At 46.1% G+C, this 16,669-nt stretch overlaps 1 protein-coding gene across 9 annotated transcripts in view; it reads right to left on the bottom strand.

The window, feature by feature from the left end:
- The window catches only part of PAX5 (paired box 5), a 191,422-nt gene that overhangs the window by 158,745 nt on the left and 16,008 nt on the right, over positions 1-16,669 (bottom strand). For 6 of the 9 annotated variants that reach the window (XM_003263323.4, XM_012509210.2, XM_012509211.2 and 3 more), the window contains exons 3-5: positions 13,589-13,786; positions 5,391-5,455; positions 1,709-1,837 (exon numbers count right to left, since the gene is read on the bottom strand). In XM_003263323.4, coding sequence (XP_003263371.1) covers positions 1,709-1,837; positions 5,391-5,455; positions 13,589-13,786 — 392 coding nt within the window. The remainder of the gene's footprint in view (positions 1-1,708; positions 1,838-5,390; positions 5,456-13,588; positions 13,787-16,669) is intronic. The other 3 variants (XM_012509212.2, XM_012509215.2, XM_012509217.1) reach the window with 2 other exon arrangements.

Below are 16,669 nucleotides of genomic sequence, written 5' to 3'. Positions count from 1 at the left end.
CTGTATCAGATCCCTCTTCACCCAGGACACAATCCCATTTGTCTCTGTCCCTCTTAAAGGTCAATACCCCCAAATGGGCTGCAGTCCTCCTCTGGGAATGATCTGAGTAGTACAGAGTAGTCAAGACCAACACCACCCACGTTCTGACCATGCTATATCTTGTAAAGGAGCTTGAGGGACAAAACCATGACTGCTGGTCAGACTGCAAGCCAATATAGCACTCCGAAAACAAAGTAAAATAGTGCCCCCAGGCCAGAACCTGTCCGTTTGGTGGTAAACATCAAACTAGTTTTTTTTCTTTCCCCAAAAATCTCCTCCTGGATCCCTCAGCCTCTGGGGGAGTCTCACACAATCTGTCCCTCCACCGTGAACAAATAGATCCAGGCCCCAGCTTAGGCACATCTGCTGCGAGTCCAGGTGACAATGGGAGAAAAGATGACACCATCAACCTCATAAAACAACAGAGATGGCAGGCCCACTGCCTCCTGCAGCAACACAGCACCGCAGCCTACTGAGTTAAAGACTTCTGACATCTGCTCAGGAGCGGCAGGAGCAGAAGAGAGAGGCAAGGCAGGTTCCAAAAGCCGCGAATCTTCCCCACACACCCCCACGGTTCCAAACCGAGGCCATCAGCTCTGCTTCTGCACTGCTGGCAACACGCAGACCACAGGCCAATCCACAGCTGGGCTGACTCAATTTTCTAGTTACAGATCTTAAGTACTTAGGCATGTGCTCACGAGAACACACATCCCTTACACGGAGCTGAGAAAGGGAATTGTGCCGAGGAACAGAATAATTGAATCAAGATTTCTGTCACGCTGCTCTCAGGCCCTAGACCAGAGCTCTGGGTTTTTTTTTGTTTTTTTTTTTTTCCTCTTTTTTTCTTTTCCTGACTAAGATTTTACAGGCTCCCGGGGGTCTTTTCTCCTCTCAAACCCATTAATGTCAGCCAGTACTGGCAGTCCATCCAGGGAAAAGGAGCCCCGGTTAAGGTGTCCGGTGTCCAGGACGGAGGTGGCAGGCTCTGGAGACCCAGGCACCACACGGCCCGGCCCGTGGAGGGGCTGAGAAAAACCAACCGGGAAGATTGTCATCTTTGTAATCCCCCCAACACCCCCGCACTCCTTCCTTCCAGACCCAAGGGCAAGGATGAGATGGTTATTAATTTCCTCAGCACCGCCCCCCAACACCATCACCAGGGCTGAAGGCCTTCTCTGTCTGCTGAGAGGTGTGCAGGGCCTTTCAGAGAACCCACCCCTCCGCCCTCCCCACGTGTGCCCCTCTCACGGCTTTGCCCAGCCCCCTCTTTCTGGTCCAAAGCTCCTCCACAAAGTGGACTTGGGTGTGGAGCCCAGCACACCCTGCCCTCGGGCCGCATATCTGCACGCACACAGGGTCTTCTTAAAGGCCAAAGCTCAGGGCAAAAGGGCTCTGCCAGGCCCGCTGCTTCTATTCAAGCGGTGATCATGGGGGAGGCCAGCAAGAATGCCACAGTCTCACCCTGCTGCCTGTCTGTCCTTGCGGAGGGCTCAGCCCTTTCCCGTGTTCACGAAAGGGACAGCGTGCGGGCCGGGGGACTTGCTCCTCTGCAGGTAAGGGGTGTGCTCGTGGGCACCTCTGCTGCCACCCGCGACCGACCGACCGACCGAGCGCCGGAAACAGACCCCGTGGAGCGCATCCCCGACGGGGCTGCGCGGGCCTCTCTTACCTTCGTCTCTCTTGCGCTTGTTGGTGTCGGCGCTGGGGGACGTGATGCCCAGGATGCCGCTGATGGAGTACGACGAGCCGGCCGAATCCGTGCTCACCGAGGACACCTGCGTCACGGAGCCAGTGGACACTGCGCGGAGAAAGACGGGCAGTCAGGGCCGCAGAGGGCTGAGGGCGGCGGGCCGGCTGTCATCGCATGTGGAGCTGGGGGCGGCTGGGAGGGGGCGAGTGCGGGGTGGGCAGGGGGCGCAGAGGACCCTCGCCCTACGGAGGCGGCCACACCTGAGCCACGAGCGCAGGCATCGGGCGGGCCGTGTGCCACAGTTCTCTGCGATGGGGGGAGAAAGGGAGGGGTGGGCACTGAGGAGGACTGACCCCTGCAGAAAGGAACAAGGGGACACGGGACAGGAAGGGCATTCGCTCAAATTCCAGCCTATCCATGGATACAGGAAGCAGGGGATGGAGAGGAGAAAGAGGGGAGCCGGGGTCCACCAACAGCCAGTGCAAAAAAAAAAACAAAACCCTGAACCACTCATTAGGCATTTCACCACCTGCCTGCACACCCAACCTTGCGTGCAAACACAACTACCTGAGCACAAACGCACGCGCACAGCTAACAAACTCCAAACCGCAGAGTGCTCCTTCTTTTTTTCGTTTTCTCGCTACCTTTTCTCCTTCCAGTTTCCCCGGATTTGATTTTTAATATTAATTATGACAGTAATGATAACTAACATTTTCTGAGAACTTGCTCTGTGCCAGGCATTGAGGCATTATCTCATTTAATTCTGAGAACAATCTTAGAAGCTAGGAAATGTGATGATCCTATTGGAAAGGTAAAACTCAGAAAAGATAAGTGGCTCACCCAGGATCACACAGCTAGTAAGAGGCAGAGTGCCTGGTGCCGGGGCTCATGCCTGTAATCCCAGCACTTTGGAAGGCAGACGTGGGAGGATCACTTGAGCTCAGAAGTTCAAGACCAGCCTGGCCAACATAGGAAGACCTACCAAAAAACTTTTTAAAAAAATTATCCAGGTGTGGTGGCACAAGCCTATAGTCCCAGCTACTTGGGAGGCTGAGGCAAGAGGATCACTTGAGCCCAGGAAGTCGAGGTTGTAGTGAGCTATGATTGTGCCACTGCACTCCAGCCTGGGCAGCAGAGCAAGACCCTATCTCAAAAATAAAAATAAAAAATAAAAGAGACAGAGTGGTGATTTGAACCCAGAGACTAAAGCCTCAACCCCTATAACTAATCTGCTTCTCACTAATAAACAATGAAGAGCAATAATATACTTCACATGAATGCAGTACTTTTCATTTGATGATTGCAACAGCCCAGAGTGCTATTATTTATCCCCATTTATCAAATGAGGAAACTGAGGCTCCACAGGGAAAGTGATTCAAAGTCATCTAGCTAATAAACAGTGACAGCAGAACTTAGCCTTGGGTTTGCTTACTTAAAGTCTAGATTTCCCCTGCCTAGAAACAGGGGCAGTGGTTGGTGACTTATTGTGACTGAGGCTAGGTCTCACAGTTCCTAAGAATTGGATGGGAGGCGGGGGGCAACTTTTGTCCAAGTTTCACATTAACTTCTGGCCCCAGATTCCTAGGGAGAGACCAGTCCATCAGCAGGGGCCTCTCCAGCTGTACAGCTGAATTGCCATTTCTGGGCTGTGGGAATTCTTCCTTGGTTCATTAAAACTGACAGACCAATCTCAGACACATTTCCTTGGGCTATAACCAGCTGGAGGCAGGTGGAGCCACCTTTGACTCTTAACAGTAGGAAATCACTGGAAATGGTGGTGACTGCCTGAGAAGCCCTTCATGGCTTCCCTTTGGAGCAGATCCAGCTCCTGGCTCCTACAAACCTAGAGGGAGCCATGCCTTTCTTCTCACATTTCAGTTTGATCTTACATCTTCCTTAAGAGACACAGAAGCAGAAATCGTTAACTTCCCTTTTTCTTCACCAGAAGAAGCGCCTTAAAATAGACTTATGCAAATCCCACAACCTTTTCTGTATTAACATGTAAAAAACAGAGGAAGAAAGAAGATCCCAGGTCACTTGGTACTTTAAACAACCACCACCATATATAACCAAGGCTCACCATGTTGCTGGCAGAGCCCATCTCACTCGTCAGTAAGTTTGTGAACTCTAACGGGCTATATGTATGCCAGATGTAGTTTAATCTAAAAATTTCTGGGACAGAACAAAACATGCTGCTGACCTACAGTAGAATTATTCTTCTAAACCAAATGAAAGAATATTAGCAGTTATACCTATTTGATTTTCAGTGCTATGTGACCTGAAATAGTTGGTCAGCTACAAGTGAAATCTCAGCCACAAACATTCCCCCAGGAAACCTTCCTTCACCCTCTTCACCCTAGCCCAGCAGAGCTGGTGGTTCCTTCCCTTCTGCCCCCACAGCACCCATCCCTTGTTCTTGAGCTTCATCTCTGTCTTGCAAACTTCTCTTCATTATATTCCCCCTTTACCTTGAGAATGGGGACTGTGTCTTCCCTTTCTTATAGGCTTGGCCTCTGATGCCAAGGTCTGCACTGCGGTGACTTAGCAGACACTTTCTGAAGGGATTACTAAGTGAGGAATTATTTCATGGCAGGGAGGAAATCTGTCTTACCTTTATCCAAAGAGCCAACCATGAAGGATCAGAGGCCTCAGTGAGCACCTGGTTAGGGCCCCTCCATCCACAAATGAGGAAACTGAGGCTCAGGGTGGTGAGAGAACTTTCACATTTTACTGGGTGAGTTAATGACAGAGTTGGAACTAGAGGCCAGGCCTCTGCCCGTTCCCCATCACCGTGTGAGTTCAAGTTCTCAGTTAAAGAAGGAGTAACAAAAATGTGGAAATGTTACACAATCTGAGGTATGATTCTGTAGGATTGACTGTGGCAACCAGAAGTGTCAGAGACTTGCTGAATCATTGCCCACTGTCTTATATAGCACAATAACTTTTCCCCCAGCTAACCAGCGGTGTTTCCTGTATCCCAGGTGGAGAAATAATACACCTTAAATAGACACGTGTTATTTCACAATCTTTGAAGGGAAGACAAAGGACATTTCTGAACTCTTGAGCACTAAGAAGTATGACTCCCACTCTGTTGGGTCATGGCCACTCTCAGACATCACCTGTGAGCACCGGAAACCCCACTGGCAGCCCTTGACAGTTGACAGAGTTCATGAGATCGAAGCAAGAGAGAGAGAGAAAGTAAGTTTGGGAACTTTTGCCACATCTTCACTCAAGACTGCAAGTGCACAAAGAATTGTAGAAGGGCTGGTTGATAGAAGAAAAAAACACATTCAAAACTACTTACTGACTAATGATGCAGAAAATGTTATGAATAAGTATCCCTTTCTTGATTTATTACTTTAATTATCTGACATTCTATAGACCCCCATTAGTGGATTTTTTTTTTTTTGGCTTAGATTTCAATTTTCTGTCTCATGGTGAAAGCTATTTATCATAATAATCAGTAAAATTCAAAACCTTTTAGCAGTATTTATAAAATTCATTTACCAGGTTCAGCCCTTGGAGAATGACAAAGAAGGCGCATTAGTACGTGTGCTGAAGTGTTTTATGCAGAATTATCTGTCCATAAGAATGATTAAAAGTTCTTTAGAATATTTGGAGCCCATTAGATTTTTAAATTTTTTTTAAAAGTTCCTCTTACCTATGCTGTGACTGGAAGCTGGGACTGGTTGGTTGGGTGGCTGCTGTACTTTTGTCCGGATGATCCTGTGGGCAGTTGAAAAAAAAAATGGCTATTTACCATCAGGAAGAAGAAGAGACCTCAACCAGCTATGCACAGGCAACCAGAAAACTCATACCCAAGCTGGGCCATGGGTCGAGCTGAGGCAGAGGGGCAGAGGTGGAGGGGGATTATAAACCCAGGCTGGGAATCAGGAGGGTGGAAGGTTTATGGAATAGTCCCAACTTTGCTTCTGTTTCCCTGGGTGACTTTATGTAATTTGCACCCCCTCTCTGGGCTTCAAGTGCCTCTTCTGAAGAAAGAGGATGATGTGTTAACATTACGAGTAAGCATCCATTTCTCGAGTATAGCTCTAGCTCCTTAAGAGACTCACTGAGTGACTTTAGGGAGTCCTTCCCTTTCCTAGACCTCAGCCTCCTGTCTGTGGAATGAATGAACTGAACTTCGTAATCTCTCTGTCCTCTGGCAGCGCTCAGGTGCTGGTTCCTCTGCCCTAGAGAACGCATAAGGAGGGATAACACCCCTTTCCCTAGGAAGTTGCCAAGGGAGGAGATGTATATGTTGTTCTGATACTAGGGAGAGTCAAAGTGCAGACAGGAGACATCCGGTTTGGCTTTCTTAAGAGGAAGCCTACCTTGCACCAAACCTCACAGAAAAGATCCACAGGGCTGGAGCCAGTGATATCCTGGCCTGTCTTTTCAGAGACCTTGCTCACATTCTCATAGAAACTCCACTGTGACCTTGACCAAGTCCATTCCATTGTGGACCTCCGATACAATGACAGAGTTGGAACAGACCACTCTGCTTATTTTAAGTAATCAATCATTTTCGGAAAAGAAAAAAGATCTTATGGAAAAGCCCCGTACATAAAAGCGATAATAGCAGTACTGCCTTCCCTTGGCCACCTGACCGCTCTAACACCCTTCTGCAGAACCTTAGGCTCTAGAGAGTTTGTAGACTTCCAGCAAGGACAACGCATGCGCAAGACCGCAAGCCCAGAGCATCTGAGAGCAGCAGAACAGGGCCACGTGAAAACTTCCTTCAGATCTACTAGAAAGCTCCTTCCTTGGCATTTGGGAGAAGAGTGGGTCATAATAAAATTTCCAGTTTCTTTGGAAAAGTTATATTCCAGTCTCAAACTACTACCTTTTGAAAGGACATTTATTAGAGTTTTTCCTCATTATAAAAGTAATATGTGTTCACTGTAGACTCTTTGGACAGCATGGGAAAGTATAAAGAAGACATCTAAAAACCATATTTTGGTGTATTTCCTTTATACCAACATTCCTGGGCATATTTAGAAATATCAGTTTTTCTCTTAACAAAATCAGGATTATGCCATGTATACAGTTTTTTATTGTTGTTGTGGTTGTTGTTTGTTTTGAGACAAAGTCTTGCTCTGTTGCCCAGGCTGGAGTGCAGTGGTGCGATCTCAGTTCACTGCAACCTCTGCCTCCCAGGTTTGAGTGATTCTCCTGCCTCAGCCTCCCAAGTAGCTGGGATTACAGGCATGCGCCACCATGCCCAGTTTTTTTTTTGTTTTTTTTTGTTTTTTGAGACGAAGTCTCTCTCTGTTGCCCAGGCTGGAGTGTAGTAGCATAACCTCAGCTCACTGCAACCTCTGCCTCTCAGGTTCAACTGATTCTCCTGCCTCAGCCTCCCGAGTAGCTGGGACTACAGGCGCATGCCACTGCCTAATTTTTGTATTTTTAGTAGAGAAGGGGTATCACCATGTTAGCCAGGCTGGTCTCCAACTCCCGACCTCAAGTGGTCCGCCCTCCTTGGCCTCCCAAAGTGCTGGGATTACAGGCGTGAGCCACCACGCTCAGCCTCCATGTATACAGTTCTGCATCCTGCTCTTTTCATGCAACATTCTATGAGAAGCTTTTTCACATTCCAGACCATTAATAGCTGAAAGTTTATTCTGAGGCTGCACTGGGTCTCCAGCTTGTACAAATGAAGAAGGACAGAAGTAGCAGGTGGGTGCCTCCCCTTAAACTCAATGGGCAGTGCCTCTGCCCTTTCTGATCTTACAGCTTGGTGCTCGGCACCAACGGCACTCCGTGTCCTCAGCTGATAGCCTGGAATGGTCTTTTCTGTTCACCCTATAGTCTCACCACACACACACAGGCCATTTGGAGCCTGGCTACTTGAGCTCAGCAAGGGGCCTCTTGCCCTTTTCTAATCAGTCAGCTTAAGTGTTCCCTCAAATACATTCAGATTGTTTGTTTGTTTTCCCTAATATTCAAACCACTTATTTTAACTAAGCAAACTCAAAGCATATTGGACAACCAGAAAACTCATGGCATTTGGGAGAAGAGTGGGTCATAATAAAATGTCCATTTCTGGGAGTGAGGTTGTCTTTTTGGTCACCTGGAAGTAAGCTGGCATCTGATCTAATGTTTATATTTTTGTGTATGTCACTCTCTCTTTGTGTATGTGTCTACGGAGATATTGCTGGATATGTCAATATATGGATATACCAGACATAAATATAGTTACAAATAAATATATGGCAAAAAAGTCACTGTAGTTCAGCTTAAAATCCTTACTTTTCACATCATTGTCTGACTATTAAATTTGTATGTAAACAAAGCAAAGAAAATTATGTTTTCCTCATTTTCTTTTAAAATAGTTATAAATATCACCGGGAAAGCATTATCAATTGTTATAAATCATTAAGAGGCAGCAGTAGCACAGTGTACAAGCTCTGGAACTAGACCACTAGAGTTCGAATCCCATCCCTCTTACAATTTACCAGCTACATGACCTTGGGTAAATTACTTAACCTCTCTATGCCTCAGTCTGTTCATCTGCAAATGGGACTAAGAATCATTCCTATCTCATAGGATTACTATTAGGATTAAATTAATTAATTACTTAAAACAGTGGCTGCTACATACTAGGTGCTCTTTAAATGTAAGATGTTATTTTCAGTGGTGTCTTTGTAAAGATTAATGACTAGCTTCCGTCTTAAAATGTTCATATTTTTCACATTTGCTTTAAAAAACACAAGGTGAGGGCAGTGGGGGAGTGAAGATGCTCAATGGATGCAAAAAAATAGAAAGAATGAAAAAGACCTAGTATTTGATAGCACAACAAGGAGACTATAGTTAGTAATAATTTAACTGTACGTTTAAAAATAACCAAAAGAGTGTAATTGGGTTGTTTGTAACACAAAGAATAAATGTTTGAGGGGATGCATACCCCATTTTTCATGGTGGGTTATTGCTCATTGCATACCTGTACAAAAATATCTCATGTACTCATAAATATATATATATACCTACTATGCACCCATAAAAATTAAAAATAATAATAATAATAAAGCACAAGTGGTCCCCTTGGAAGCTGGGGAGGGGAAGGTAGCCACTCTCACACTCCGTTTTAAGAATGCATCAGGGTTGTCCTTTATAACGGGAGATCTCAGAGTTATAGGGAAGCCTCTGAAGACGCTCCCAGGGGTGAGAGATTTTGCTCATCTGCCTTTAGCATCACCAAGTAAAAACAAAGAGCATCACCTTACACTGAGAAGAAACTGCAGTGGGGAGAACAAGACTGTAATTGAATCATAGCAACTCTAAACAAATTTAAAATTTTAAAAATGACAGGCTGTCAAGACTCATCCAATAAGAGCACACTCAGGACATTTTCTAAGCCAGGGACAGTTGGGCTGAGTTGGCAGTCACACCAAACTGCCCGTCCTTTACCTGCTGAGCATGAGCAGGACCTTGGCTGCCGTACTGCAGAGCACACTAGACGTTCCAACAGAGAAAAGAGCTCAGCATCAAACTCTTCCTATGAATGAGGAAGCTAAAACCCAAGATGCTCAAATGACTTGCCCAGAATTGCACAGCGAGTCAGCCCAGACTCCCAGCTCCCATGCCCCAGCACTTTACTTTAAGCCACATTGAAAGGAAGCACAGTCCCTCTGCTAAATACTTCCTATGTGAGGCATAAAGGCTATTTGGATTTCAAACCCACTTAGAATTTGAGGTTTAAAACTCTGAGGGACTTTGTGGCATTTAAGGATCCCATGGAAACATCACTCTTCCTTCTTTGAAAGGCTAGGCTTCTCACCATCATCCCACGCCCCCTGCCCCACCACCAGTCCTCACAAAATTACAGTGAAAGAGAAAATCATGGTGCCTTGAAAAAGGAAACAGGAAGATAAGGCTGAAGAAACACCCATATCTATGGCACTGATCAAACTGCCATCAGTGCAGTAAGAAGCTTGGGCCATCAGCTATGCCGAGAATTCAAAACCCAGGGGTCCAACTGTGCCAAGCAAGGGGCCCCACAGGTGGCACCCAGGCCTGTGATTGTTGTGGAGAAGAAAGAGGACACAGATAGGCCTGCTACCAAAATTAGAATTAAGAGCAGAACTAACAAGACATCTTCCCCAGGGCCACCTCCAGCCCGGGACAAGTTTTGTTTAGCCTGCACAGTATATTTGTTTTTATTTGAATTCGTTGCTAATATTTTTAAGTTGGGAGATTTCTCATAAATATCTGATTTCTAGCTTCTCTTGAAAAATCAGAACACCCAACAATACTGGCCCCACGTTCTCACACGACCCAACCAGTTGGTACTAAATAGAGCTGCCCCTCTAAGCTGGGAGTGCCACTTGTAGTCCCCACCCCTTGGCCACGGTGCTGGAATAGAAGAAGGAAGACCCCATTCAACCCACCGTCTAGGTCAGCTTTGGGATGGCCACCTCCAATGGACACTCAGACTGGATTCCAGCCATCCCTGCAGGTTGTGCAGCCTCCCAGCGCACGTTTGTCCATAAGAAGTCAAATGAACGAGGTGATCTATGTCCCAGGAAATCCCCCCACAAGCCTAACAGAACTAGCTCAGTGATGCTTACCCCCTTGTCAGTCATGGTTTCCTAGGTTGGTCCCCTGGAAGATAACAGGAAGGCACATACTCCTAGGGGTGAACCGTGGAGATGCCCCTGTGCCTATGAGAATAGCCACAAATCCAGCCATCACTCCCTCCCCAGCTGTTTGAAATCAGAAAGAGTGAAAAGTTGCCTCCAAGGGAGGCAAGGGCTGGGAGAGCTGTGGACCCTCTTACACAGTGTCATTTGCAAGGCAGGCATTTAGAAGCTGCATTCATCTGAATGCAGTGGGAGCTTTGCCTTCATCTGAAAAATAAAACCGTATGCTGGGATGGCTCTGGCTTTGGGGGTTTAGGGGTGGGAAAGGCAGCCGCATGAGATTGTCCTGCACTTAGTGAACCATCACTGAGGAGAGCAGGAAGGAGCCAGAGAATACGCCCAAAAAGGAGCCCCCAGCGAGGAGCACTGGAGAAGGCTAAGGATGAGAGAGGGCAGGCAGCCAGGCAGCAGAACGGGCAGCCTGCGAGGATCTGAAATGGAGAAGAAAATACTTGTCCTCCCTCTTGTCTCTCGTCTCACAGATCCTCAGTTCTGTCACTCACAGAGTCCTACAGGGAAGTGGTGGAAAGAAACTAGCCCTCCTCTCACCATCGGGAAACCTGGGTTCTACCCCCATGTCTATCTCCAAGTCACTGTTCCTCTGCACTCTCCATCTTGGCCTCTGTTGCTACACCTGCCACAGAATAGAGTCAAGCCTTAAGGACTATAGGAGACCACAGACATGAAAGCACCTTAGAGGCATGGCCTGCCTGGCCATGGCTTTGGACTGGACACTCAGGACGCCCCTGAGGCTAGCCATGGCCCTACAGCCAGCAGTTAGAACCTCCCCACAGCACAGGTCCAGGCAGAAAGCACCAGCAGGTCCATGATCTCTCTTGAGCACACATCCCATGCCCCTTCACAGCCTTTGCCACATCTGTAACCACTGCTCTATTTGCCTCATACATTTCTTTCACATCACTTCATTTTTGACTTAAATAAATTTATTTTATAAGGCAATCGTAGTTCCCTACTGTAAGTGGGTAGGTGGGAGTGTTGAGGGGGAGTTCACAAAGTTCACAAACTCACTGGTTTGGAGTGTTACTTATATTTTTCTAAAATACATTAAAATAAATGTATTAAAAAACAATGTGCCTCCTTGCATCTTTGCATTATACAGGATGTAAACCGATGCTCTGTAAATAAGTTATGCTCATCCTGCAAGGCATTTTTAATTGAAATTAGTTGCCTGTGTTAAAAAAATGTATAGATTAAGCTAGGTACGATGGCTCACACCTGTAATTCCAGCACTTTGGGAGGCTGAGGTAGGAGGATTGCTTAGGCCCAGGAGTTCGATACCAGCCTGGGCAACATAGGGAGACCCCATCTCTACATAAAAAAATTTAATTTAAATATAGAGATTTCACATACAGAAATACCCATGCATACATCTGCACAAGCCCCAGTGTCTGCCTTCTCTTGAAGAATGCAAAAAATCTGGCAAACACCGGACCCATGTTCCTGGCAGCATTCAGCTGGAGCTAAGAAGCACTGCCCCTTTAATAGGACTTGTGCTGTCTAGCTTGCCTGGGACCCAACCTCTCCCCATCGTCTTATGCCTGGCCTGCTTCCCTCATTACCTTACTGCCTGGCCCCATGTAAGGCATTAGATTTTGCGACCCCCACGGACTACCTAAGGTTATCTTGCAAACCGCCGACTATATGTGTACTCTACGTTGGGAAACCTGTGGGTCCCCAAAGCCTGACCAGGGGTTTGGCTGATGTTCCTCTGCAGAACAGGCCAGCTGCCTGTCATGTTGTTTTGTGTCATGGAAATCCTGCAAACAGCCAGAAGTAAGGGGCTCATAAAACACATCGGAGCCTCTTATAATGCAGAAAAAGAACAGGAGTTATCCCCTCCTCCCCAAAACCTACCATCATCATTGCTACCTCCTCAGCAATTTTGTCCAGGTGCATCAGGTTTCTAAGTGCATGTCAGAACCCCACCCTGGATAAAGAGCTCCTCTAGAACAGACCAAGAAACTGTGTGCCTGATTCTCCTCTATCTCCCCTGTACCGTGCATGATGTCAGGGCCTCTGTAAAGGTTTGCCAAGAGAAGAAAAACAGGCTAACCATTTACAAAATAGCAGGACTCAAAATGTGAACACATGCACTCCCACGGCTATCTGTGCACTTGAATAATCACAGAAGGATCCACTATCAGGACAAAAGGCTCTCATTCTAGTCTGACCGACCACCGCTTTCTGCCAGGAGTGAGGGTCCCCTATGCCCACACAAGCTCTGCACTGATGATGGTAGGGTGTGATTTGGAGAAATGGAAACTGTCCAAGTTTTCAGGCTGCTGCCTTCTCTTTTCTTTGCAGAGTTTAGGGAACCATCATTTCTGTTCATCTCTGAACATCATCCCTGCCTCTGTGGGTTTAAATGGAGTTGAAATTGCATCATCTACAACAGGGAACTTGCTTCCATACATTTATTTTTAAAGCTCTGAGAGCGCCCTTCCATGTGTCTTGGATCAGACTGGAAAGGAAAGGGAGCTGTGTGGCTGCCAGGAAGATCCTGTGCATGACTCCCACGGTGCTTCTCTGGTTCTTTCCCTCCATGTGTGAGTTGGAGAGAGGGCAACTCCATTGCTCCAGAGCCTCCTGGACAACACCCCTGGAGCTGAAGATGCACATCAGAACCACTGGGGTTCTGGGTTCTCAGAGAGAGGAAGAGCTTTGTCAAGGTCCCACTTCGAGTTTGTGGCAGAGCTGGAACAAGGAGCCAAGTCTCCCAACTCCAAGTCAGGGTTATGTTCCTCTCACTCACTGGCTCAAGCTCTGCCCAAACTGGAGGAAGGATTTTCTTCCTGGGAACCTTTGAGATGGGTCAGTGCTAAGACCTTGAGCCTAGGTTTGCAGGGACAGCAACATTTGTGAAGGCCTAGTCAGGACAATTCATTGCGAAGTGTTCCACACATATAGGTGGGTGGTGAAGGGAGGGATGGAAATAACTCTGGGCTCAGAAGAAACTCGAGCAGCCAGGGTGTTGGCATACTCCCCTCTCCCTGGGCCTAGGACTCCTACCTGCTTTGGAAAGAAGAGAAGGGTAATAGAGACCGAGCGGGCCCCATTAGCATCCCTCCTGTTCAGTAACCCCTAAGGGGCCTTGGTGAAAAGAGAGACCAGATCTTCAGGAAAGGCACATGCAGAGCCTCCAGGATGCCCTGCCATCCCCCCAAATCCCCAACCCCCACAGGCACGAGCCCCTCACCTGTTGATGGAACTGACGCTAGGCACGGTGTCATTGTCACACACTCGCTCTGCCAGCAGCCGGTCCCTGATCTCCCAGGCAAACATGGTGGGATTTTGGCGTTTATACTCAGCGATTTTTTCCACTACTTTGGGTGTGGCGACCTTTGGTTTGGATCCTCCAATTACCCCAGGCTTGATGCTTCCTGTCTCATAATACCTAGGACCCAAAGAGAAAGAAGCTTAGCCATGAGGAACCAGTAAAGTGGATATTGGCAACAAAATAACGGGCTACTCTGTCCAAGAAACGTCCGGATCTGCACGTTCCAATATAGTAGCCACCAGCCAGATGCGGCTTTTGATCATTTGAAATATGGCTAGTCTGAATCAAAATGTGCTGTAAATATAAATACACACCAAATTTTTAAAACTTAGTGCCAAAAAAAGTAAAATATCTCAATAATTTTGATATTAGTTATATGTTGAAATAACCATTTTTATATATTGAGTCAAATAAAATATATAATTAAAATATAGTACCTGTTTTTTTTTAACTTTTCTTAATGTGCTGCTAGAAAATTTTAATTTGCATACACAGCTCTCATAGTATTTCTTTTTTTTTTTTTGAGATGGAGTTTCGCTCTTGTTGCCCAGGCTGGAATGCAATGGCGTGATCTTGGCTCACCGCAACCTCTGCCTCCTGGGTTCAAGCGATTCTCCTGCCTCAGCCTCCCGAGTAGCTGGGATTACAGGCATGTGCCACCATGCCCAGCTAATTTTGTATTTTTAGTAGAGACGGGGTTTTGCCATGTTAGTCAGGCTGGTCTCGAACTCCCGACCTCAGGCGATCCGCCCGCCTCAGCCTCCCAAAGTGCTGGAATTACAGGCGTGAGCCACCACGCCCGGCCAGTCTCTCATTTTATTTATATTGGACAGCACTGGCTAAGCATTAACAAAATTCTTTCACATTCATCTACCATTTTATAGTTTACAGAAAACTTTCGAATCAGTTTTCCCATTTTATCTCCAACAGTCCTAAAGCACATAAATTGCTTCAAATTAATGAACGAGTGAATGAACAAATAAATGAATAGGTCCTGATCTACAGGTATAAAGCAGAGATTCATCAAGGTTAAACAGTTTTCCTAGGGTCACACAAGATCAAATGGGCAAGCTAGGGCTGTGGCCCACCCAGCCTCTTGAACTACAATTTCCCCAATAAGGTAGCTTACACTTTTGATTTGCCAGCTCTCCCAAGCCCTAGCACAATCTCCAGCATTGTATGAAACTGTCCCCTGAAATGCAACTTATTTTTCCATAAGAGAAAAATAATAATCCTGGTGTAAAATTAAAAGGAATGTTGAATTGCAGAATTATCTGAAAATATCTGTTGTAAGTCAAAACTCAAGCAATCGGAAAAACCAACCACAAGTCACGGCAACTCTTCCAGGGACCTCCCCTGAGGTAAATGGCTGTTTCTAAGGGCATTTCCATGCTATCGGCATTTGCTCATTAAGGAAAATAGGATGTCAGGGTTTTACAGTAAAATCGAGACCAAGAAGAAGAGTGTCATGAAAGATCATTTCGGGGGGAACAAATTGACATAATTTCTTTTCTGAATCTGAGACATCACCAGATGTCTCTCTCAATATTTACAGAAGAATTCTTGATTTCCTTTTCCAAGGAAATTATCTTGCAGTTGAATCTTTCTTAAAAAACCAAAAAGACATTTTTTAAATGACTGGTAATTTTTAAACCTAACAAGAGTTGATGATAGGCAAGGGAACGAGGTGATTCTGAGATGGGTAGAAAATGTTACCCAAGATGACTGGTCACATTTACAGAGATACTGAAATTCTCAGCCTGGGTAAGTTTGGGTAAGGCCAAGTTAGTGAATATCCTGAAAGAGATGAAATAATTTAGAAGCAGTGATGTGAAAGTGAAATGTCTATTTTTCATTGAAAAGAGTGAGTCATTTACAAATTTTGACCATAAGGTAAAAACTCAACCTATCTTCCCTCTTTCTAAAAAATTGCTTTCAGCAATTTTTCTGTAATTGCCAAAAAATTATTACTCACAAACAACTTTTTAACAATATCCAAAAAAACCCAGATGTCTAGAAAAGCACCCTAAGTCAAGGCACACGGCAATCTCTGCAGCCTCCAATTGTCCTATCAATTTTAAAATGTAAAGTCAATTTTTACTGTAATACAACTCATTATAATTCAGCCACAGCACCCTAAAGTTTACAGAGCTCTTCCTCGAACTATCTTGATCCTCACATTAATCCTGCAAGGCCACAGGGATTTATAGAAGGAAAAATAAATGATCAGAAGACTAAGTGACTTGCCTAACTCCCTTCTGTAGTTAGGGACAGCCCCAGCTTTCAAACCTGACTCTAAATTCAGTGCTCTTCCCGCTACAGCAAGCTGCTGCTTTGCTTATAAAATTTTAAATAATAATAAGAATAATGATCCCTTGCAATTGCAGAGAACTTTACTATTTACCAGGCCAGGCATTTTCACATGCATTTTTCATTCATTCACTCACTCAATCAACAGTCACCGAGTGTCTGTTAGGACAGGCAGAATCTCAGGGAAGGGGTTACAGACATTTAGACAACCCTGTCCTGGATACTCAAAATATGTTAGTTGAATGGGACTGCAACACTCACATAGTAACTCTGAGAGGGTGGCAGGCTGAAGGTCCAGCCCCCAGCCCGGCCCCCACTAACATGGCTGGTGGGCGGCAGCACGCAGGGCTACCTGCCCATCCCACCTGAGAAGTGCCAACTGTGGAAGACTGCGGCCTTGACATGAGAGATCTCTGTCGTCCTTTTGACTGACACATGGGCCAGGCACTTAGAAGGCAACCCTGACACTCCCAAAACCCCAACTCGAAACTGTGTCAAATGAGGATTCAGATTTAATAACTATCCTTTCATCTCAGCAAAACAGCCGTGCAGCCCCTTGGCCCACAGACAAAAGACAAACGGCAGCCACCAACACACAACGTCCTTTGGTGCAAAGAGCATTAGTTTAGCAGTCAAGAGGTGTAGGTGGCTCTGATGCTAACTCTCTGTGTGATCTTGGCCAACTCACTT

The sequence above is a fragment of the Nomascus leucogenys genome, chromosome 8 (assembly GCF_006542625.1).
Source record: "Nomascus leucogenys isolate Asia chromosome 8, Asia_NLE_v1, whole genome shotgun sequence".
Taxonomy (NCBI): domain Eukaryota; kingdom Metazoa; phylum Chordata; class Mammalia; order Primates; family Hylobatidae; genus Nomascus; species Nomascus leucogenys.
The sequence above is the reverse complement of the archived record's forward strand: the minus strand, read 5'-3'. Positions and strand labels throughout refer to the sequence as shown.